This window comes from Vicugna pacos, chromosome 3, assembly GCF_048564905.1.
Source record: "Vicugna pacos chromosome 3, VicPac4, whole genome shotgun sequence".
NCBI lineage: Eukaryota > Metazoa > Chordata > Mammalia > Artiodactyla > Camelidae > Vicugna > Vicugna pacos.
The window spans coordinates 65,239,158-65,265,467 of NC_132989.1; the positions used below are offsets into that span (position 1 = coordinate 65,239,158).

At 33.6% G+C, this 26,310-nt stretch overlaps 1 protein-coding gene across 5 annotated transcripts in view; it reads right to left on the minus strand.

Moving 5' to 3' along the window:
* Window positions 1-26,310, minus strand: part of XRCC4 (X-ray repair cross complementing 4) — a 314,282-nt gene that overhangs the window by 154,319 nt on the left and 133,653 nt on the right. For 4 of the 5 annotated variants that reach the window (XM_072958433.1, XM_072958434.1, XM_006197628.4 and 1 more), the window contains exon 7: window positions 18,575-18,722. In XM_072958433.1, coding sequence (XP_072814534.1) covers window positions 18,575-18,722 — 148 coding nt within the window. Of the gene's footprint in view, window positions 1-145; window positions 171-18,574; window positions 18,723-26,310 lie in introns of those variants that run through there. The other variant, XM_072958435.1, reaches the window with a different exon arrangement.

Sequence of the window (26,310 nt, forward strand, 5' to 3'; positions counted from 1 at the left end):
TTGGATATCACAATACTGAGACTCTTTCCTTCCCTCCCTCCCTCCCTTTCTTCTTTTCTTCTTTTTCTCCTCCTTCTCCTCTTCCTTTTACTTTTGCCTCTTTCCAAAAATACTTCCTTTTTTTTTTAAACATGTTTTTCTAAACTTCCAAAGATATATGCTACAGGACTCTGAAAAGGAATTGAAATTTGTGATGAGATCAAGATCTCTCTTTTTTGACTAAGACTTCAGTTCCACGAAAACAGGGAATTTGTTTGTTTGCTGTTGTAACACTTAAAACAGTGCCTGGCAAATATTAGGCCTTCAAATTATTTGCTGAATAAATTTTGTATTAGAAAACCTGTCTCCTCCAAACAGCCTTATTTTAAATTTGGGACTTTCTACTGGCTCACTGATAAATATTATCATTGTTTATAAAAGTATTATAGAAAATGATAGAAGGTATTTCTACACCCTGTATAAAACTGAGTATGTACAAAGAGCTCAAACAACATATGATAGAAACATGGAATTCACAGATAATAGCATCTTACAGCAGCATCTCTGTCCTTATTGATTTCTCAGCAGTGTTTGAGAGTTGACCCTCCTTCTTGAAACATATTTTTAGTTTCTATTAAATCATAATCACCTCATTTTCCTCCTGTGTAATAGAGCTTGGCCTCCCATTGGTGATGTATGTAGAACCTAACCCCCAAATCCTGAAGCAATAATCCTAGGGCTCAACCTTGGGTATCATTTATTTAGAATTTTCTCTGATTCCATGGCTTTAAATACTAACTACAGTCAATCCTCATTATTTGTGAATTCTGTATTTTCAAATTCATCTACTTGCTAAAATTTATATCCAACTCCCAAATCAATACTTAAGGTGTTTTCTCAGTCACCTTCAGACATGCACATGCACAGAGCAGCAAAAAAAAAAAAAAAAAAAAGAGTCCATTAAGTGCATGTGCCCAACCAAGGTGGTACAATGTTGTGCCTTCCAGTTTCATCTCTCACACTTTAAAGAAGTGTCCTTTTTGCAGTGTATTTAGTGCCTTTTTTTTTTCATTTTTGTACTTTCTATTGGTGATTTTGCTTTTTTAAATGGCCTCCAAGTATAGAACTAATGTGCTGCCTAATGTTCCCAAGAACAAGAAGGCTATGATGTACCTTACAGGAGAAAATAAGTGTGTTTGATAAGCTTCGTTCAGGTATGAATTATAGTGCTATTGGGCACGAGTTCAATGTTAATGAATCAACAATATGTATCAAACACAGTGTCTTTAAACAGAAACATACATAACACCAGGTTATGTATTGACTGGTTGACAAAAATGTGACCAAAGGCTCCAAAAATCTAACTCCCTATTTCCCCTAGGGGCAACAAGTCAGTATTTGTTAATTCCACATTCACAGTGACTTTATAGAATATAACTGCTGTGGTGAGAATTGACTGTATGTGCCTATGTCCCCCAAATCTTTCTTAAGCAAACGAATAAATCACACAATCAGTTTCAAGAGGCAGGGGTAAGGTCATTCAGAGCACAGTGGTGATTCAGATTCAAAGTACAGTGGGAAGTCACTGGAATATTTTAGGGAAAGTGTAGGAAGTTGGGAGAGATGGGGAGAACTATAAAGATATAATCTAATTTCTGTTTTCCAAAGTTTACTACCTGGAGAATGGATCAGAGGTTGGAGAAGTGAAATGGGGAAACCAAAAAGGAGCAGGTTGCAGTGCTTAGGTAAACTATGATTGTGGTTTCACTGGCAGGAGAAGCAGGCAACAAGTGATTAGGGTCTAAGAGCTATTTTAAAGGCAGGAAGTATTAGTTGGCCTGGGTGTGGGGATGAGGGAAGGGAGGAGTTAAGGATGACTCTTAATTTCAGGCATTTGTTACTGTGTAGATGATAGAACCATTTACCAAGAAGGGGAAGATTTGACCATGTGAGATCTACTTAATATTTCCTTTACCTCATTATAGATATGATCTGTTTATTACTTCATTTACTTAATGATTATACAGTACCTACTATGTGCCAGGTATCATGCTTGTTATAGAATATTTTCTTTTTTGTAACTGTTGATTTACATTAATTCCCAATTTTGGAGGTTAATTTTTTAACTCTATTAAACGTAATATATTTTCTCATTTGCAAGTCACTTATCTGTGTGTCTATCCAGGGTTAACAAAAAATAAGTAAAAATTTTTACTTTGTTTCTTTTGTGCATACCTCTAGTATTCATTTTTGTTAGACATTCCAAGTGCATCTGGACCTTTCATATCATATGGCGTCATGATCACACTGTATATAACTATGCATTGATTGGTTTCTACCTCCCAGAGGGGAAGTACCTGGTCTATCTTGTTTGGTGCTGTAGCCGCAGCATCAAGCACACTGCTTGGCACACAATATGTATTCCATTATTATATTAAGGGGGAAATAAAAGGCAGAGGGCTGACTAATGATAATCTGTAGTGCTCAATTTTCTTTCCTACACTGGGTTATTTTCCTCTTTAGAAGTTACTGGTGTATGCTCTTAACAGTTTATATGGAAGATTCCAAAAGCATACTTTAGACATTAAAGACCATCTTATTATTCAGTAAGAATACTGAGATTTTCATTTGTCTTATTTGCACACATAGTAGTGAAGAACAGATGATGTATATTCTTTAAGTTTCTATGCTTTATATGGTACCATTTATTGCTTAACCAAAAATAAACTTCCATAAATAAAAAAATATTATTTCCATGGTTTCCTTGAAATAGGGATATAGATGTCTGTTTGGTTTTATATCATTATTTCATAACTTTATTAGTTTGCCGAATTCATTTGTGAATAGAATTCCTATTTTATCCCCATAGTCTGGAAATTTCTACAAAGTCTTATATTTCGGCCCTAGGCAAAACACTTTTTAAAATCAGCATCATATCTGTAACAGATTATGACAGTGAGAAAGTTGATTTTCTCTGTAGTCCATAAGTAGAATATCACGTATCTCCAGGTGAGAAGAATCTCTTAACTTTAGACAGAAATGCAAATATATGTCCAAAAGGAATATTTCCTGTGTTTGGACCTAACAAGAACTCCGCCTGCATCAAGGAAGGCTTTCAGAGGCTATAGCACTCCTTCCAGAATGACAATCTTTCTTAAAATGTGATTTGGACATAGCTTACTGATTAAAATACTTTCCAAATGCTAAATTAAGTTTAAAAAATTGAATAGATGAAGTACAATAATATAAAATTAACAGAGTATATATCTGTAGACTTGCGTGTATAAATACGCCAGCCTGACAGAAGACACTTTCCCAGTCTTTTGGGAAGTCAATGCCCACGACCACCAAGTTTTGTTTACCCAGCTTTTGTGGTAGGCTGACTTCTAAAGCAAGACAGATGACTTACTTTAATAAAGACAATCTTTAACAAACAGCTTTTAATAACTTATGAGGCTTCCCAGTTCTTTGGTAGTAAGAGGACAGCAACCTTAAGTGTTACTCAATCCAACCCTTCCTTTTTTTTCAATCACACTCACACTTATAATCACTGTTCTTCTTCAGATAACTCTTCCTGGACTACTGTAATATCCACCCAGTTTCAATGCCAATCTATAAACATTCCCTCCATCAGATATATGGTTTCCAGAGAGATTTTCCTAAAGCACTGTTCATTACGCTATTCGTTGGCTCAAAGTGTTTAACAGTTCCCTGTTGCATTCATAAAAGAAGTCCAAATAAATCAGCTTAGCACTTAAGTCCTGAGTTCCATCTACCTTGCCAGTTTTATTTACATTTCTACACATCTCATGATATGGTCACTGGTCCCCTATCTTCCAGGCTCTTCCTCCGAACATTTACTTATACGCTCTGTTCCGTTGACAGGAAAGCTCTTCTTAGTTAGGAGACTATTTCATTTCTGTAACAAAGAGCTCCAAAAATCACTGTGGCTCAGTCAAACTAGACATTTATTTCTCTTTCCCATAATAGTCTAGAGGTAGCTGGGAAGTCCTTGGTGGACATGCTGCCCTGTCTCATCAGATTGTCCAGACTATGATTCTTTCTCTTTTCTACTCTGCCACCTCCTAGGATGTTTTCCTTAAATGCTTGGTAGAAGATGGGCTAAGAAGGGAGAAAGACACAGGGGAATGTATGCCCAATAATTTTATGGGCAAGATCCCCAAACTGTACATATCATGCTCATTCATATCCTACTGGCCAAGACTTTGTCACATGACAATAACTCACTGTAAATGAGGCTGAGAAACATGGCCTCTAGGCTGGCAGCATCATGCCTTGTTAAAACTGTGGGATGCACGAGGTGCTGGAAGGGGTTCTATTACTAAAAGAAAGAAGGTGTAGTCAGGTGCCTGGGTCCAGTCTCTGCATTATCTTTCTTCAGTTTATGCTTCTAGAAACCCTCATTTCCTTTACAAACCTAAACTTAAACATTACCTTCTTCTAGCCAGTCTTCTCTGATCTTATCACATCTTCTCCAAATGGAATATCAACTCTCCCTTCTCTGAAATTTCAAAGTTTTCTACCTATTATGGAGTTAGGTACATTTTAGTCATATACATATTAAAGATAGCTTTTCAAGAAATATCATGTGGCCAAAAAGGAAAAGACAAATGTGTGCTACTGATTAATCTTCCTTCATTGTTTTATTTCATATACAAAGATTGTTGAAGACACAATCTTTATTCTCTATTTCTATAAGTGGTGTATGCAGAAGATAGCACTTAATAATGCTGGTAATGAAAATTCTGCTTTATTCAATGTACTGATAAATTATAATTTAAGGAATTATTTAGAAACAAAATTATTGTAAAACATTTTCAAGTAGAGTATACGTGCTAAAATTTTTCTGAAAACTCCTTTATTAATGATGTTTAAATAAAGCATGTTTGCATTCTTTGTCCTTTAGTAATGATTTACCAAAAACCTAGCAAAATCCTTGAATAATACTTATGAATAGTTATATATTATTTATTTATTTATTTAGGATTTTTGTTCATTTCTTGTTTATTCTCCCATTTGATTTCTTTATTTGCGAAGATGTCAGTTACATGTGGGTTTATATCTTATTTTGACATAAGTAGCTTATACGTTCATACAAGCTTAGAACATGAAACAGCTTTCAGTCCTATTTTGATAAAACATTTTATTTCATTTCATGATGTTTTAACACAAAATAAATACTTAACATCTAGTAATATATCATAGTAGATGATTTAAGTTATAGAATTTCACTGTTAAAATGTAAATTTTGAATATAGTGTGACAAATAATGAAAAAAAAGTACCTATATTTCTTTCAATATTGAACTATAAATTGTGAGCAGGGAGTCATTTCCTCTGATTAATAACCCCTTCGACCAGGTATAATGAATATTTATACATTATTCTATGTCGGTAGAGTACTTAAAATGTTTGAAACAATAATGATTACCAAGCCAAATTAAGAGAAATTTTATGTAAAAAAGTCTCTCAAGTGATTGAAACATAATATCTATGAAATATGTGATATGTTCCCTTTACCTAAAATGTAGAAAGACTGTAACAGCTCCCTATTAAAACATTTTAAAAACAGAAATACAAGTCTGTCAGTAATTTGAAATCTAAATGCATGTAATAGCTTGAGGGAATTGTGTAGTAAAGGTTATTCCCAGGGTGAGTTATAAACATGGAAATACTTTATTTAAACATCTATGTAATCTCCATTTAAACACATTATTTGTGCGTGTGTGTGTGTGTTTTAACATTTTTTATTGATTTATAATCATTTTACAATGTTGTGTCAAATTAAACACATTATTTTGAAATTACAAAAAAATAGAATTTAAAATACATATACTTATAAAACTAAGCTTCTGATACATTTAATAATCATGCTTTAAAAGGCCATAAAGCTGTATTTGATACTGAATATGTTTTTTTTAATATTAATTTTTTGTCCTTTTTGTATAACCAAAAAATCAACTCAGGCAACATTTATCTTAAAATATAACTGCTGATTTTATTGGCAAACTTATAATAATGCATATGATCAATCTTTACTTAATTATTTTGAGTTGCAAACACAATTAATAAATCATCTTTGAAATGCACTGACCATAATCAGTATATTCTGGAACAAGTCCAGGGGGCCATTAATCAAAACATGCAGCAAGGAAAGTGAGAGTCGCAGCCTGAACAGTTAGGTAAACACACAGTGAAGCTAATAAAAACCTATCCCGTTTTAAAATCACCACTGTGTTTACTTTTGCAACTAAGATAAACATTATGATAAAATTAAAGTTGTGTAAAAAATGAGGGTTGCTAATGATGACCAAAGTAAATACACAGCAACTGCACATACATTTTATGTCCCTAATTTGACACTAAAGAAGTTTAAAGTTCACTTACCAAAGACCTTAAAGAATTAAATATTTGAACATACACACACACATACACACACACATATAGACACGTTTCAAATATGTTGAGGTATAAAAAGCTCAATAAATTGTTAGGTATTTTTAAGAATCAAGGTATAAATATGAAAGCAGGTCTTTTTTCAAAAAATAGTATAGTCAACTACGGTGTTTTAAATTGGCAGATGCAAATGAATAAACTGTAAAAAAATGAGTGAATGTTTAAATGAGTTAGAAATTAAAGTGAAATATACAATGATAGAATACAAATGCATATATAAAATGCAAATATATGTAAATATTTGCTTATTACCATCAACTAATTTTAAAACCTGGTCTTCTAACTGTGTCATTATCCTTCAATATTACCTTACTGATAAATGGAAGGAAAGAAGATTTGCTGAGTTAACACATAGAAGGGTGTGGGTAATCCTCATTTCCATAAGAATTATGAGGTTTAAAAATTCCATAAACATAATTTCCTTTCTAGGAATAGATTTCCAAGAGTTAGCCAAAAACCTAGGGGAAATAGTGCCAGGAAAAATAACAGTACATCATTCTCTTAGAGCATCCTACTTAGAGACTGCTTTCACACACGTGATCTCACCTGGCTCTCGTATCCATGTTCAAGGCAGGCAGGAGGTATTATTAACCCAGTCTTTGTACTCACAGAACTGTAGTTCTGTCTCTATTGGGTTATTGTAGAAATTTTGAACAAGTAGTTGAAAGTCACTGAATCTCACATTTACTCATCTCTTAATAAATACTGATATAAACAGAGCCCTAATTCACTGAGTTGTTGTAAGAACTAAATGAATTAATGCAATTTAAGGGCTTAACACAACCCCTGGCACACAGTAATCATATTAAATAGTAGTTATTATTGAAGCAGTATAATAAAGTAGCTAAAAAGGATGGTCTTTGGAATAAGATGGTCCTGGATTCAAAATCACAGATGTTGTACTTGTCTTTGGACAAGTTATCTAATCGCTATAGGTGTGAGTTTCCTAAACTATAAAATGGGTATAGTTAAGTGAGATATATATAAAGGGCATTTAAAGGCTTAGCACAGTGTCTAGGACATAAGTATTCAATGAATGTTAAATATTACCATTATTACCAATGGATGAATTTAACTAACTAGTAACTCACATAAATATAAAATATCAGTAACAAAGATTAAAAGGCAAATGACAACCTGGGTAAAACAAAGATTAGTATTTTAGATATAAGGAGCTCTTATAAATCAATAGGGGACAAAAACCTCCATTGAAAACTCAGCTGCAGTTATGGATAGGTAATAAAAAGTGAAATGCCAATAATCAATAAATATCAGGAAAAATATATCTCTGATGGCTAAATATAAAAATTAAACAGTGAGATAACTTAATTGATTAAATAATTAAAATGATCTGGCAATGATCAAAATGAATCAGAAAACAAAAGAACAAAAGGCCAACATTACTTGTGGGAGTACAAACTGTTACAGCCTTCTGGAGGAATTCTGGCAAAACAACAAAGGACTAATAAGTACATATGCCCTCTGATCTAGTAATTCCACTTTTGGGAATTCATAATAAGGAAATAATCAGTCATACGTGCAAACTTATGTACAACATTCTTTGTAATAATACAAATGTGGATAAGGCCTAACTGTACAGTAGAGGAATTGGTTTAAAAAATTGATATATTTATACCATGGAATACTATAAATATAAAATGATGTTGAAGCTATGTATCCATTAAAGTAGAAAAATGCTTATTATATTTAAATTTAAAAGTAGCATGCTACATCATAAATAGTATGAGCCTTGCTTTGCACATAAAGTGTTGAAGAAGAAGCGATCTGCAAATGTACAGAGCACCACAGTGTTAATGGTGGTTGTCTTCACAAGGGTGGGATCATGCATTTCCTGGCTATCACTTTGTATCTGTGTGCTTTCTGATTTTTCTAGGATAAGCATGTGGTGCTTTTATAATTGGGAAACAAATAAAATGATTTTGATTGAAAAATAAATGAATTCCTTCAGCAGATAAGTGGATATACTGTGGTATGTCCAGACAATGGATTACTATTCAGCACTAGAAAGAAATGAGCTATCAAGCCATCAAATGACATGTAGGAAACTTAAATGTATATCATTAAGGGAAAGAAGCCAATCTGAAAACTCTCTATACTCTATGATTCCAACTATATGACACTCAACAAAAAGAAAAACCATGGATATATAGTTCAAAGATTAGTGGCTGCCAGAGGTTAAGGGGAGAGAGGATAAATTGGTGAAGCACAGAGGATTTTTAGGGTAGTGAAACTATTTTGTATAATGCTACAATGGTGGATACTTGTCATTATACATATATGTCCAAATTCATAGAATGTACAACAACACTAAGGATGAATCCTAAGGCAAAATATGAACTTTGGGTGATAATACTGTGTCGCTATAGGTTCACCCACTTAAGTAACAAAGGTATCATTTTGGGGAGGGATGCTGACAGTTGGGGAGGTTGTGCACATGTGGGGACAGAGGTACATAGGTACTCTCTGTAATTTTCGCTCAATTTTGCTGTAAACCTAAAACTATTCTAAAAAATTAAGTAATCAAGTTAATTAATTAATTAATACTGGGTTCTTTCCTTCCTGTTAGGTTTTATTTAGTTTTTTATAATGTATAACATTGGTAATAGAAAGATAAAAGGAAGAAGTATATCAGAAGGCAAATAACTTTCAACACTTCATCATAAGAAGAATCTTAGTATTTCATTTAAGACCTCTTTGATTGCAACTATGGGGGAAGCGGACTCTCCAGGACCCTGAAAAGCTTTGCTAGACATAACTTTGGTTCAGAGCCAGGAGAGCAGGATGTGTGTAATTATTCCTCTAAACAAAAATGCATGTATTGTGCAATTTCATCCAGGATGATGATATAAGCTTCTAGTACAAAAAGGAAAGAACTGAGCTTTTCTGAGTTGAGGAAGACTATACCTTAAACAAACTATCAGTGGTGGCTGTGGGTGGGTACCCCTCCATGCCAAGGAGGTGAGGAAATACTGTGCTACCATACACATCTTTCCCTGTTCCATGTAGCCACATGGACTATAATAAGATTGTGCAACCTTGGCTGATCAAATCATGAACTTAACATGAGGTGTGTGTATGTGCGTGTGCATGCGTGCATGCACGCACACGCACACTGATGGACTGCTCACCTAAAATATTGCAGCTACACAACTACTTAATGAGACCACTTAAAAGCCGATTCAGAACACAGAGTTAAAACTTCCTCACTACAGTTTAAGAAGCAACATCTGTGAAAAGTTATAACAATATTTTTAACATTGTTTAAAACAATGTGTTAGAACTCTGCGTTTTAAGAAGACATCCATTGCAAAGAAGACTAAATCATGTCTGTGTGCTTCACATGAGATATGTGAATCTATATATTTTTACTTGCTAGACTCTAGAAACAAAGACTATATATAAAGTGTCTAAAGACTAGACAAGTATTTTTTTGTACTTTTGGCCCAAACTATTTTAATGGTTTTATCCTGCAGCTGAGATGATGCTGAACTCCTCCTTTTAGAGGTGTAACCAATGTGTTCCAATCACTAGAATTCTCTTAGAAAATGACCCTGCTGTGCACAGAAAGACCATTATTCAGACAAGTAGGAGGTTTTCTGAGTGATAGGATTGAGGGGAGGAAGGTCTTGTATACAAACTAAAATTTTGTTCTTGAGGTGCATTTAATTCTAAAACTCTAGAATTATGGTTGAAAGGTTCTTATGTATTTAAAATCACTGATGCTTGAGAATTTTGAGATTTCATATTCCAAACTAGGGCCCTAAAGAATGCTATCTTTCAGACTGTCACCAGCCCTTTTTTGGGAGGGAAGGAGGCAGACTGCATGAGGGTGCTATACTTAAGTACTTCCGAAAATGATTAAACAAGTAAAATGAATTATTTACTATGGATTTTTTTTCAGAGCCTTTAATATGTAAATCTCCAAGTTTTGGGGGTTGGCACATAAGGGATTGTCGGGGCTATGGTACACAGCAATTTCTAAACTTCGTTTAATGTGGAAGACTTTGTATGGTGCCTATGAAGATCTGCATGTAATTTCACAGAATGAAGTCTGTAAACGATACCATAAAGAATAGATTCTGAACTCAGTATCATTTAACTTCAAGAAACATCTGAGCTCTCTTCCTCCCACCTATCCAAATCTCAGAGCTAGAGGCATTTTGTTACTACCTATATATTTAGCAGCAATTCTGACCACAGAAACTAATGCTTTTTCTAGCCAAGGGTCATTTAAAGAGGAGCTCAAAATTAAGTTAGAGTTGCTTTGGGTTTGTGATAACCCTTGTTCCTGCTCTAATAGGAACTTCACACCCCGGTTCTGGTACCTAGGGCTGTATGGTATAGCCCTGTGTCTGGCTCCCTGTCTTGGTCCCAGGCATAATCCTGATTGGTTATAACTTTGGTTTGGCTCTCTTCTTCGCCATCTCTCCTGGGATCTGGAGCCCTGATTCTGAAACAAAGGTTTCATTTATAGGTCCCTTGTTCAGATACTAGTTTCAATACTTTTCAATACTTACCTTTATTAGTGAAAAGTAGTTTGCTTTTGAGAAAGAGAAATGAGGAACAGAACAGCTATAAAAAGGTAAAGTAGAATTTCCAGGTGGGGAGAAACAATTTGAGACAAGACAAATGGAAACATTTGAAGATGTGACAAGCATTTAAGTATTAATTAAATCATTTAAATTGAGCATTTTGTTAGTTGGTTGACATCATTAACTGGTTGCTAATTTTAATAGGAGTGGGACAGTGACTCAATTTTGACAAATAAGTAAATAATGATTGGATTAACCATTTTGTTAAAATAATTCAACTGGTTTAAACCTAGTCACAGTGACTTCATGTCATACCAAGAAAATGGTATTAATAGACTTCGATTATATTAGCTTTTTTAGGATGTGGAAAGAATAAGAGCTCTTAAATTTAAAAAAAATTGAAATGAAAATGCTGCCTTGGTTACTTTGCCACACGATGAAGTATTAAAAATTTAAGCCATGTGCCTAATAAAGCCCAAATATAGTGCTATTTAATTTGGATACACATTGTACCATTGTATATTTATAGAAAGTAATTTTACAATGTTCTTGCTTACACTCAGGATTTAACCTGATGATATTAATAAAGTATACATGTATGAAAGTAATTTCACAGTTTCTGTCATCTTTGTCAGCTGGTTCATTTTGTTTAATATAAGGAATTAAAAGGACATACCAAACAACTCTGCAAATCATAATGTTAAGTGATGTAAGATAGTAAATAGCAAGGAATGTACAGCATATGGTTATGTTGAGTAATAGCTCTTAATGTTGATGCTGGTTGACAGAACAGGATGAGAGTTCCCCAAGCATAATCATATTGTGTGAATTAGTCACACTAAATTTTTTAATGAGTATTTATCAATATATACCAGATTCAAGGATTTCAGAGTCTTACTAAAAAAAGCGAGAAATAATCAAAGATCTAAAAATATTTCTGAAAAGAACATTTTTATTTACCAAAAAGAGGAAAAATGTCAGTATACTTCTGCACCTCAGGACTGCTAACACATGCCAATTTAAGCTATTATTCCTGTGAGCACTCTACATATGTTTAAGTGTGTTTTCAATTTTCTTGTTTCCTGTGTTGCAAAAGAATGAAAGTTTTATTATTGGGAATCCAAAACTGTACAACATTAAGCAGTTTGAAAGCAGAGTTAGAAATGAAAAAGAAACTAAGTACAATAGCTTTAGATAATTTTAAATGATTATATCTAAGAAGACACAACATGGCTAAAATATTAGAAACTTCTAGTCAATGTAATATTTTGATAACCCTTAGGAAGAGTTAAAAAAATATCAAAAGGGAAGAAAAACAGAAGGAAAGTTCTCTGTGATGTGAGAAATAGAAATGCTATCATACACATGAGAAAAGGCTGCATTTTTAACAGGGACCACACAGCCTGGCTGGGACTGGCCTCTGAGCAGCCCTCAGCCTCCTGGTACTCCCCCGCTTCCTGGCTCCCTCCACTCCCATCACACTCACACAGTCACCTAGGCGCATGCTCACAGGCTGCTTCCTCTGCCTACATCTCTGCCCTCTACTCCACTATTGTACTCCTCGTATGTATGTAATCATGAGTAATGCTTGTCTTCTACATCGTAGACTAAACTTTATGACATCAGGGACTGTTTCTAGTTTGCTCAACATGTAAACATCTGTTAAAAGAACGATACATGAATGAATGACTGGGGGAAAGTCACAGTCAGGATTATTTTGTTCTCAATAAACAACAGTATCTACTACGTATTACCTTAGACAATGTGGAATCATGTGGTAGTCATACAATGAATGCAAATTCTAATGAGAGACTATTGCAGGAGATACAGAGGAAATACCATTGAAGGACTGACAAAAACATTTGAAATCCAGCATATGCTTAGAATTGAAAACAAATACGAAGTCAGGCTTCCCACCTAAATTTAATGGGACATAATGGTTAATATGCCATGGTAATGTGACTATAAACTCAAAACTTTATGTGCAATCTTTTCACCACTAAGAGAAATATATAAAAACCATACAATACATTATTCTAGGTTAGTCTTTTCTAGTTAAATATGGCTAAGGACGCAGGGAAAATGAATATGATAGAATATCTTTGCTTACATACAAAATTCTTTACGTATTCAGAATTTTGAAAATGCTTGATAATGGTCATTTGAGAGTGCCTTCTATTCAATGTCCTTAGACCATACACTTAAGGAGGTAACTATCCAAATATTTCATGTACTTTTACCAGGTAGTATAGGTTTATAAGCAAGTAGTACCTTCTTTAGTAAACTGGAAGGTAACACCATGTAGTTAAACAGCTTCGTACCCAGTAATAATTGGTTAATGTGAATGAATAGTTTAATTTGATAAGATAACAACAGTAATAACAAAGTAATAATAATTAAACTGGTTTTATGGCTAAATCTGGCAAGTTGAAATAACTTATTCTCACAAAGACAGTCTCTTATTCTCTTTTATGAACAATGGTGAATATGTCATTCATTAATCCACCAAAAAACTATCTACAAGCATTCACTAGCTATATGACCTTGGATAAGTTATGTAAACTTTGTGTACCTTTATACAGCATATCTTTTTTACATTATTTAACAGAATTAGGTCAGTATTTCCAGAGTAAGTAGTTTGCACTTAAGGTAGTATCATTATTTCCTAGAGACTTAGAAAATTACGTTTGTCTAGAGTTATAAACTATTTTTAAGACATTAGGGCTATAACAGTTTTTCAGAACTTCCAAAAAACATACTGGAATAGTTAATTATAAACACTGTGACTATGACAAATGCACTTTTTAGCTTCCTTTTTTTTGTTAATATTTTCTTAATTTTCTTACATGGCTAAAGAATAATTGTTTTCATATAAAGATGGAATTTTACTTCATTAAGCAGATTGCCAAATAACATCTGACAATCTGTTGAGAAAGTGTCTGTATTATAGTTTTTACATTTATTTACAGAATCTAAATCATGTGCTAAATTTTGCTGTATGAAAGATATCCAGCGGTTCACGATCATGTTGTTATCTACTCATTAAATGGTGTTTTAGAGCCCAGACACTCCGGGAAGGCACCTTTGCTTTGCCTGGTTCTTTACATCTGTCTGAGGGAAAACTTGTTGTCTTTCTACTGCGGACAAACATAGGAAGGAGCTACGAAAGGGTCAGAATAAAGAAACTGGACTAACTTGGGTCATCACTATGTGGTCTCACTATTTTGTTTAATCTTAATGCCTGGAATTTTAGGCATACTTATTATCAAAAGCAAATAAATATATGGGGCTTGACTTCACTTTTCCACCTTTAATATGACATAAAACACCTTAACAATATCTTACAGAATATGGTAAACATTTCCATAGCTTTCAGACACATTTTCTGGTGAAAACTATTTATTACTTTAATTGGTTAAAATAACTTTATTTCCTTTTATATTTGATATGCATAGTTTATCTAGAAACTTTGAAAGTTTATTTATTTATTATTATTTATTTATTTATTTAATTGATTTACTTCTTTCAGCTGAAAAATAACGTAACTTTTATCATGTGCAGCTGAATTACAATTAATATTTGATAACGCCATCTTGTTAACTCAGAAGGAACTACATTATTATACTTTTTCCCATGAACACAAATTAAACGTGATGTACAAAGAACACATTCTGACCTCTAATATTGACATGCTACTGGGATGGGACTGGAGATTCCACCAATGAGCTCCAAGCATACCTCTCTAACATGTATCAAAAGTGGACTTCAGATTCAAATAAATACCCTGTAACTATTCCCACTTACCACATATTTTTTAATTAATATAACTCCAAAGATTCCAATTAAGAACCTTAAGGCTAGTGTTCCCTCATTTCATTCTTGCAATCACAAAATTATTTGTGCACATCTCTGTTTCTCAATAGATTATGAGCCCCTTGAGGCAATGGATCAAGCACAGGCTTTGAAATAAAACACTGGCTGTGCCGCTCTGAAAAAATAACTATAAACTTGGTTGTTTTTCATCTGTAAGAAGGGAAATTGAATATCTACCTTGTAGAGTTTGTGTCAGATTTAAATGAAAGATCACATATAAAGCATTTATCATAATTCTTACTTATCTTTGTATCACCCTCTTCTCCTACACCTTGTCACTATACCAGTGACATAGTATCAAAATAAATGAGTAAATTTAAAATTTTCCATGATTTTGTTTTATAGATTAGTATTGCTATAGATTGGTGTATGTATAGATTAGTATAGATCAGTATTAAGTCTTTTAAAGAGTATAAAATAATCCATATTTAGAAACATCCTAAAAATTTTACATTCTGAAATGCTTCTAAAAACCTAAATTTAAAAGATGCATACTTTTCTCACCAGAAAACATACAGCCATATTTTATCTGCTTAATGAATGTTAACTAACAATAACTAATAAGTGTGCAATTTATTACTAAATTATATCCATGTTTTGAAAGTAGTGAATAGTTAAAAGTGTAATAGAATTTTAGATATTGGGAGAGATTTTACAGATAATCTAGTTCACTCCTTTCATTTTTTACAGAAGAGAAAATTAAATCTCAGAAAGGTAAATGGCTTACACAAAGTCCGACAGGCGAAACAGAAAAACTGAACCATAAGTATCTAAGATCATCACTTTCCCCCTTCATTTTTTTCCTGAGACACGCAGCTGGAGAAGCCAAGAGAAGTGAAACAAAGAAAAATTATGGAAGATGCCCACTGGAAATGTCTGAAGAAACTAGAGGTCACAGAATTTGTTCAAAATTAGCCAAGGGAACTCCCAAGTTTAGGGTTATGGGCCATTATCTTTTTTCACCCCTAAATGGAAAACTAACCACATCTGCATTTGTTTGGGAGGCTACAGCTAAGTGTATCAACCTAACTGCTGTACGTGTTGTTGATGAGAAGTTATCAGAGAAAAAAGGCGATTAGAAAGGCAGGAAATAGGTAGCAGTTTAAATTGAAAACAGAAAATAAGTATTAATTGTTCATATTTGATCACTACTTGTCATCAACTTCTAAGGCCTTTTTCTAAGTTTTCTTTACAGTTAAGGGCTTGTTTTTGTCTTGTAAAAGCTTTGTAATTTTTTTTAATGAAAAGAACTGGGAAAGTAGAACTAGTACTTGAAATTTTATGAGCCATAAAATTTCAGTAGGCTATATTTAAAGTGGAAAACAATCTCAAAAGTATACAAAATAAAATATGAACAAAACATAGAATTCATCTTTTTGTTTTATTTGGGCAAAGGAAGAGAAATTGTAAAGTGGGTATCAACCATTCAGCATCTGACTGATAAACACTTAACCAAATTTTCGTTATTCTCTAAAATGCTTCCTGATATCTAACATATGCTTTTCATTTCTACTTAGAAACAGATGAGCCTAAGTCCACAATGATATAATTACCATACAATTCAAGAACAGTGAAATTGTTTATGTCAACTTTTGAAATAGTGAAAATATACGAAATAAATATTGACATGATCATCCGAACAAAAGGAGCACAATATGACCTGCATATGTGCTAGTAGAAACAAACACATTGCCTTTATTAAAGAGCCTAAATAAAATATTTTATCTTGATTTGGATCAAAACTTCTTTCATCTCTGTACCATGGATTTAAGAAACCTATTTAAGCAATATAGCATGTTCAGAAAATGCTAGCAACCTCAAACCCTTATATTTACTTCACACATAGAATGAAAAGACCCAAGATGAGCTTTCCAACTTAAAACCAACAAATTCCATTCCTTCCTCCAGACCCTGGACCAAAAATTTCCTGAGGACAAGAGTTATGTCTATTTTCTATTCTCCTGAATCTTGAACATCCAATATTAAACCTGGCACATAACTGATACTCATTACTCATCTGCTTACAGATTGACTGAATACAGTTTTCTGAATATTTCAAGCTTCTTATAATTTTATTTTTTCTCATATTAATCTATAGAAATAGTTTTGGTACTCTAATGTTTGCAAATTGGAAATATTTTTGGTTCAATATTTGAAAGAAATAATACAATACCTTGAACTCTATGAAGCCAGAGGGTTATGAGCTAAGGAATAAATTCAAGTGATAAACATAAACTAGTAAGAGTTTAGCACACACTGGATTTGCACATGTATGTATTGTCTGAAGACGTAAGGGACACAGTGTAATATACAGGCAGCATTTTCAAGTCTAAGTACATCAGGCCAATTGTGGAGAGAATAAACGCCCAATGATAAATAGACAAAAACAATTCCACTATTAACTGTTCAATGCTTATTATTACACAAGAAATTCAAAAACTCCCTCTTGTCACACTGTTAGTTTCCAGAAGGCATGAGTTGTGCCTATCTTGGCATCCTCATTGTCTATAAAAGAATCTTAAAACTTTCTGCTTTCAGGACCCCTTTGTGCTTTTGGAAGCTCTTGATGATATCAAGAGCTTTTGTTCATGTGGGCTATATTTGCCATATTCAAAATTAAAACTGAGAACATTTTAATAGATACATAAATGAACTTAAAAAGAGTAATAAATCCCATATATAATAACATGCATAGCATATTCTTTATAGAAATCCTTATATCTCCCAAACTAAAAATCTTATGAAGGCAATGTTTTTTGCACATCTGTTTGATGGCAGGCTTGAATGAAAACAGTTAGATTCTCATTAGCTTCTGCATTCAAACAGATATGACAAGTTATTTTTATTGAAACATGTAAAGAAATTCTAGCTTCACACAGTTATGGAACTGAAGAAGCAATGACCTTGTGGATCACCACAAAGAGCCTTGGGAACGCCCAGCATCCTAATTCTACACTTTGAAAACCAGTGGTGTGTAATATCATCTGTCACAAGGCTACAGTTCAATTACCATTTACTAAACTAATGAAAAGTTTAGAGAAAAAGAAATACTTACGATGTATGTCTATTAAATATAAATATAAATATAAACATATATCCAAAAGTGCAAATGATTTGTACATTCATTTTGGATTCAATTGATAATGCTCTTTATAAATGCAGATTGTTTTGCTGTACTGAAATGTTAATTATCCCAACTTTTTTCAACTCACTACAACTAAATTGGGATGTAGACTGAAGGGTAATTTGAACCAAAAAATGAAAACCAGTGAAAATAGAGTATATAACTCCAAAATTTAATAGAACAAATCGATGACTAGAAAGAGACATTTTACTTGAAAAAACACCAACCATAACCAAACCAAGTGGCTAAGTTGAGTGCTATGAGTCTCTTTAAGGCAGTAAATTAGATTGAAATATTTTACTGAACACAAGCTGGATTTTAATATTTTTAGTTTTCTATATGCCATTTCTAATTAATCTCTAACATATAAAAAAATTGTGCTCATATTTTTAGCACTTCTGCTTTAAATATTAATAGGAATTAACCAACTACCAGAGAAAATGCATGGCTTTAAACATTTTATGATAAATAGCCTTAAGTAAATTCAGAAATAAAAATATAATTTTAAGATTATGTACTAGATTTTTTTAATGCCATCTTACTATTTGGCAAAGAATAAAATGACTTACTTTTCCTTTTCTTGAAGCTGATGCTCCTGAGAAGCCATTTTAGGTTCTGTCCCACAATTTTTTTGCATCCGCTGCCTCCTCTTTCTACTTGGCGCAATATCAGTGACATCCGGACTTGAAATAATAGAATCATCTCTTCTTAAAGTAGCTAAAATAAAATGACATAAAAATGTGACCCAGGAAAATTATGCATATAATTTTTGAGTATAGCATAAACTTGTTGCTTTAGCACTGATATAAAGTGACATCATTTAAAAAAGAGCAAAACTATTTTTTAAATGTATTCAGATTTGGTGAAGTGAGCCAGTTAGATAGTATGTAATACTTTAATACCAATATAAATCCTAAAGTATAGTGTACACGTGGAACAACTTGATCAAAATGGTCTTTGCCTATCTTGAGCAACAATCTTCTCAAATGTAGAGACAGAAGTAAAGCAGAGGCATCTCTAAAAGGTGTTTGGTGGGGAGGAAACTGCTATAAAAATAACGAAACAAACTGATACTGAACCAGTAATTGTTAGCAGAAATGGGGACTTCTGCTAGAGATCCAGAGATAATTTTCGCAAACTTTCAGCCAACTGTGGGGAATAAGGACAAGAAAAATCTAAGAAAATACAAACAGATGTCTCTAACGGGGCTAAACCATTAAATTACCACCAAAATGTCTGATACACATGAAACAGAAGCAACAACAGAAACATGCTTGATTTATATTTCTTTATTCTCTAGAAACACCTTAGTTGCAAAGAGTTTTAGGGGAGTTCAGAATATTCGTTCTATCATCCAATACACAATATATTCTGCTATGACATGTCTCTGTAAAAGAAAAGAACTCCTTCGCTATCGGTAAATCATGAACAATGTCAATATAATTTGGACTCTGGATACCTTTTTGGTTCTTACGATTTTTTTTCAGCATGTTAATATTTTAAAGTGATCAGAGGCAAGCTTTCATCTCAATTAGAGAGAAAGCCTTAGCAACATATAAAGGCCTTTAAAAAGTGGAGATGAGTGGCTAAAAATCCTCAACAAGTCCATTCCTTTAGCACAAATAGGGTAGTTTTAGTGGCGTGAAGAACCCTATACTTTTGAAAAGATGAGCTCTCTGCTGAAGCTGCAATATACTGAAGAAGCTGCAACATAGCTGAAGGTGCTGTGAAGATATTTCTCCCTGTATCTTGAACCAGATGTTTAATTCTGATGAAAATTCTGGAATCAAATGTGTTTAATAACTCCCATCTCCATCTGAGAGGAACTGTGATGATGCAAAGGGTTAGCTGTCTGTGATGCGTGGTGCGTATGTTGTTAGAGATTTAACGGAGTTAACATTTTTTTTTCTAGGACTGTAACTAGAGAACTAACAATAACAATGTAAAGCTACAGAGATTTTAAGTGGTCTGCCCAAACCTCAACTCTTTTCCCATAAGCTCTATTAATCTGAGTGTGCTATTTTGCAGAATGAGTGGTTTTTCAGGCACACACATGCCGCATTCTAGAAGAAAAGTCTATATTTTGAGTTCTCATTCTGTGTAGTCCAGGCTTCTCTGAGTGACCTAGCATCATTAAGGCACTATTGACCACTCTCTTGAAATGCTTCTTTTGATTTGTTCTCCCTTAAAATAACTATTATTTTTGAGAAAGCATACACTGGACCCTTTGCTATGGGTTTATAAATATTATCTTATTAACCTTTAACTTTGTGTAGTACTTACTATTAATAACTTCATTTTGTTTACGAGAAGACTCGGGCTTTAGAGAGGTTAAGTAACTTACCCAAATCACACAGCTTTTGCTGTTATATTTTATCATTATGACAATTAAAAATATTTCTGCCTGGTGGGTAAATTATTTCTTGATAAAACATTAACTGAATGTCCATCAGAGCATATTTTACTTTCCAAAGCTGATTAAATTATTAAGACACTTATGTTCCACTAGATTTCTTGTACAATATTTTGTTAACCCTAAAAATGTATTAGGAGTACAGAAAGGTAAATTAAAAATGGTGGTTCTCTGAATATATCCCAGCTGAATGATTTCCCTATTTTTATTAAGCTATAAGGTGACTAAAAGTTCTGGTTTCCTGATTTCTTACCCAGTCAGCTCTCACCTAGGGTTTACTGAATCATTTAAGCAATCAACAAAGTACAGTCTTGTCTATGAACAAAACTAGCAAAAATGTCAGAGTTAGAGGATGTTTCACCTGCAGATAGACTTGTAAAATGGAGACAGCTTGCACCTAATGACATGTCCAATATCTATGAAGGAAGAATGTGAAGTTTACATTAAAATATAAGGTGAACTTTCAAAACAGAAAGTTAAAGTTCTGCCATTCATTTCAAAACTTCAAATAATGACTTACACATTGGCACCTAATAGGATTTTTAAACTATTTGTTGCAACGTCTAGAATTTACTTTAAAATGCAATGTGATTAAATGTGTGTGCTAGTAAGAGTGAGCTCTAACCCGTGTGTCACACCTACTCAAGAATCACAGACCAGGAGTCATTTGTTGGGATTCTAAAAATAAAGTCTATATTCTTCAGGGGGCTACCAGACGTACTTTCGTTATTTGCATCTCAATCAATACCTGATGATTTACTAATCAGTATACTGAATGACAAAATGTGTATCTACTGGTGAAAACAAGGCATGAAAACAAGCATGATGAACACAGCATATAAGCCCTCATGAGTGAAATTAAAGACATTTAAGATACACAAATTAGCTAAAATAGTTTAGAGATAGCCCCCACCATTTTATGAAGAGGCTATATGAATCCAATGAGTTCTGTCTACTCTTAAAGATGGTGCCCTGTGCTAAATCTTCAAGTAGTTCTGTGTCTAGTTGTGAACTCTGGATGATTGTGATTGCCTGATGCCAGGAAGAATTGCTAGTCTTGCCGCAGGAATGTTTCTATTTGCCAAAAGTGAACATTTTCTATGAAAGGGTGACTGGGATACCTAAAAGGACACACATCTAGAATTTCTTCAAGCTTATAGAACAGGTTCATGAATTATTTGTACTTACTTGCTGGCAAATATTTACTTGATAATTATCTGTATATGTGGGCAAACTTAATCTGATATTTCATTAAGATTATTCCTACACTTTAAACTTCTTGGTGGCTACTATTATATATATACCACAAATAACTTAAGTTTTGTATAACCAAGTGTTTCAGGTCAGTGAAATCGTTCACTGCACCGTTTTTATTCCTTTCTCTTAACAATTAAGGTAAAGCTGTCTGCAACACTGCCATAAGAAAGAGGGGTTACCACAAAGCTTAATTACTGGTTAAACAGAATGTATCTTTTTTGGTTTGTGTTTGCAACAGGAGAAACAGTTTCCCCTTCAGTTTATTACATATATGCAATAGCATATTGGACTGTAATAGACTGGATTAATTCATATATTCCTTTAGCATGAAGTTTTGATAAAAAGCATATAGGCTTTTAAAAGGGAAAACATTCTATCCTATCCTATCCTCTTCACCCTGCAAGGCCAGAAACCAGGAGAATGAGGCACTACTCCAACATCTGGTACCTACATATTAAATTGCTCATCTCAAGCATTCCTCAAATTTCAGTCCATCCCACATCTATCCTGAACTTGTATTGATATTTGGTCCTCTCATTCCATTTGGTCTCGGTGCTGGCTACTTTATTTCTGCTCTGACACTGGAGGCCTTGAACAATGATTCTGTGTCTCTAAACAAGCAGAGCTGTACTATATACAAGAGAAGGGATCTGAATTGCACCTACAAGAAGTCAAATATGGGATTTCTAGAATGTCTATATTATTTATAACCTGACATATTTTTAAGGGTGACAAAGTTTTCACTTTCAAGTTTTGCATCTCATTTTTAAAGAAAAGAAATCAATTCATACTACGCTTACTACGTTACACATACTCAATTTAGCTGTGAGGAAGAACTTGAATAGAGTTGGAAAAGAACGGCAAATTTTCAAAAGGTAATGAGCACCTGTGTGGCCTGGCTGGAGGAGGGTTCATGGGAGAAAAAGATGCAGGAAATGAGAATGGGTAAGTATGAGCAGCAAGGAAGGAAGGGAAGGAAGAAAGAGATACAGATATGTTAAATCAATTTGCAAGCTTTCAAATCCAGGCAGAAGAGTATGAATTTGATATTGACTGGGGAGTATTTTTTTGAGATTCCACATCCAGAATTCTCAGTTTTTAATACTGTCATCAGTCTCTTTGTCATAACAATATGTCTTTCACCATTTTCAAGAAATTAAAAAAAAAAAAAGGGAAGGTAAGGTCCAGAAAAGCAAAGACAAGAAAAGAACAACAACAAAAAAAAAGACAAGAAAACAAGACAAAACTATTGCCAATTAACTTACTACAGCTGAAATACTGACTGGCAGGGTTGTGGGATGAATTTCAAGTTCTCATTAGGTTCACTGCATCTAGAAAATGGGGAATCTTTACACAAGCCCTGTTATTGTAAAAAGTGGCTCCACAGAACGCCACACTTCTTCTCCCCTGACAGAACTGAAGGAGCTTGGCAGCAGTAGCTCCGACCTGAGAGCAGACGAGTGTTGGCGTTCCTGGGTGCTCTCAATGTCGAAATGAAATCATAGTGTTGGTTAAACTACTGGCAAACTTAAGTCTCTGATCATTAAACACTTAAATCTCAATATTTAAAAAATCATTTTGCTGGCTTATAATGCATTTTACTAAGGCTTCATTATTATCTCCCATCTATGGATTTTTTTCCCCTCTTCATATGATACATAGCTTCACATACACAAAGAGTCTATGAAACTCTAGTGGAGATTGCCACCATTCTCCTTCTGGCCCCACTTCAAACACACACACTTACCTCCAGTCTCTGAAACCACCCCTTCCCCCTAAAAAATTAATGTTCTGAGGCATGTTACTCATGGCAACGGCTGCTCAGCTCTTAAATGACTGAATGAAGGAGACTTTGATCTTCAAGTCCCTTGACCATGAAAATATGTGTGCTGCCTGCAATATGCCATATCCAAACTGAAAACTTTCAGTGGTTCCCCAGAGCCTATACAATAAGAGTCCTAACATCCTAGCCCTGCATTCAAATCCCTCTACGGTATGACCACTACCTGCCTCCCTGACCACACCTGCCACAAATCTACCACAGTATACAAACTATTGCAAGGGCTCCGGGGCTCCTACATCGTCATTTTTTGTCCCTTACTTTCTTTGTCTTGAATGTCCACCAATCAACTGTGTGTTCCCTTCCGCCACAGCCCATTTCAGTCATTTCAATCACCTCTAGTAAGATTTCCATCCACAGCAATCTCTCCTTTCTCTATAGGGCTTAGAGTTTGAACCACCCATTTTGCAAATACTATCTTGTATTGTTACTCTCTTTTTATGTGTATCGCCTATCCTGCAAGTAGATTACAAATGCCCAACAGCCAGAGGCCATGCCTTATACTTTGCTATATCCATAATGTAGTACCTAATAGTGTTATCCACAAGAAACATGAGACTTAACTCTTATTTTGAAATGTTATCTTATTTTTTTAATCAAAACTTATTTACTTATACAGAGAATACAGACTTGTGGTTACCAGGGGGGTAGAGGGTGGGAAGGGATAGACTGGGATTTCAAAATTGTAGAATAGATAAACAAGATTACACTGTATAGCACAGGGAAATATACACAAAATGTTATGATAAATCACAGAGAAAAAAATGTGACAATGAGTGTGTATATGTCCATGAATGACTGAAAAATTGTGCTGAACACTGGAATTTGACACAACATTGTAAAATGATTATAAATCAATAAAAAATGTTAAAAAAAAAACTTATTTACTTATGGACCTCCAGAGGGAGTGTGGAGAAAAATCCTCTTCAAAGTCTCAAGTTTTGCCATTTACCTTGGATATATTACAGAATCTCTAAGCTCTTCTGTGAGAAAATTATTATTAACTGCAATTAAATAGGATAATAAAAACTGTTTTATAATTAAATAGGATAATAAAAACTGTTTTATAAACCATAGTGTGAGAAATATTTTATATTGCCAGAAATATTTGATATGAGCAATAAGTATTATTAACAAAGTGTGTGTGTCCTTACAAAAGACCAAACTGCAATTCATTTTTTCTTAATTTTTAAAGTTTGTAATTGTTTTTATTATGTAAGTTTCAGGTGTACAGCACTACAACATCTGTAAATTGAGATTTATTTAGGTAAATCTGAAGAACTTTCAGGCTATCTTCTACAGCTTCTTAATGTACGTTTTTGGGGGGTGGACAGGTATATATATATTTTTAATTTTATATTATTTTAAATTTATTTTTAATTTTTTAATGGAGGTACTGGGGATTGAACCCAGGATCTCATGCATGCTAAGCACGCACTTAACCACTGAGCTATACCCTCCCCCTATAGTTTCTTAGTCACACAAAAATTAAATTAAAAAAAAAGTAAGATAAATTCATGGTTTTCCAAATTCAAAATAATCCAGTTGTCACAGAACTATCATCTGTTATGAATACAGACTTGCCAGTCTTCTACGGCTGCTTTTTGTTATTTTATTCATTTATTCATTTCACAAATGTTTATTAAGTGTTTACAATCAATAAGCCATTGTGTTTTATTTCAAAAGATATAAAATACTGAGGGGGAAAAAATCCAAACCTTAAAATACTACCCGAAGTAAATATGAAACTTCAAAAAACACACGCTTTCTTTCACCAAAGAAAATAACCAACCAATGTGTCTCTGTAGTTTGTCTTACTGACAGGTATAAAGATAAGCAAAAAAAGCTTGGATAAGGTCAGTTACACCATACTTCAATAAACAGTATCTCAAAGTGACCTATCTTGAGGTAGTAAATTTCTAATCTGACCAAACAAGCAAACAGTATTTTCCCTCACCACTCATCAAATAGCCCTTTGGAAACCTGTAATCAGGTTCTACCCAGTTTTTACAATCTAATCTGAATAACTGATGACCATCTTACACGGAAGGTCAATGGTCTAACCTATTAATCGGTAATCACCAAATAAACTGATAATTAACATCGCACTAAACACTTACAAGTGTGTGTATCCATGTGCTACACTTTTCCAAAAGTTAGGCTCCTCTTCTGCTAGCACAGCTGGAAGTCAGATTTAATGACAAATACTTACTGACACTGGGGTAACCCAAAAGGTCATCTTTGGAAATCCAATACTTTCAATGTCAGAGGCAGGGTGGGCTACTAAAGATAAAGTACAGACTCCAGAAGTATTCACCGAGTAGAAAAAAAAAAAGGTAAGTTGAATATATTAAATATTGTTCTATATCTACAAAACAATCCACTTAAAAATATATTTCTAAAAAATTTAACACCAAATGAACTCAGTTCTTGAAATCTTAAGGATTCATTTACTCTTTCCCTTATTCAACAAATACTTATTGAGTGTTTTTTATGTGTCAGGCACTCTCCCAAAGACACCACCACCATGTATTGAAAAGTTTATAACTGAGTAAGACAAAAAGACACATTATTTTTGCAAGAAAGCCAGAAGTTACAATAGCAATTAAAAAAAAAAACAAATTTGAAAGTTCCAAGGTAGGCACAGCTTTCTACCTTTTACTATTTTTTCCAAATTAATCTGTAAAGTTTTAATTTCTCTTTTTCATTATGAAACACTAATTATAACTTGATGTGTTACTCTGTTTTTCTTCTCCTATGGGTATTTATTTTAAATTGTCAGTATCAGACAGCTC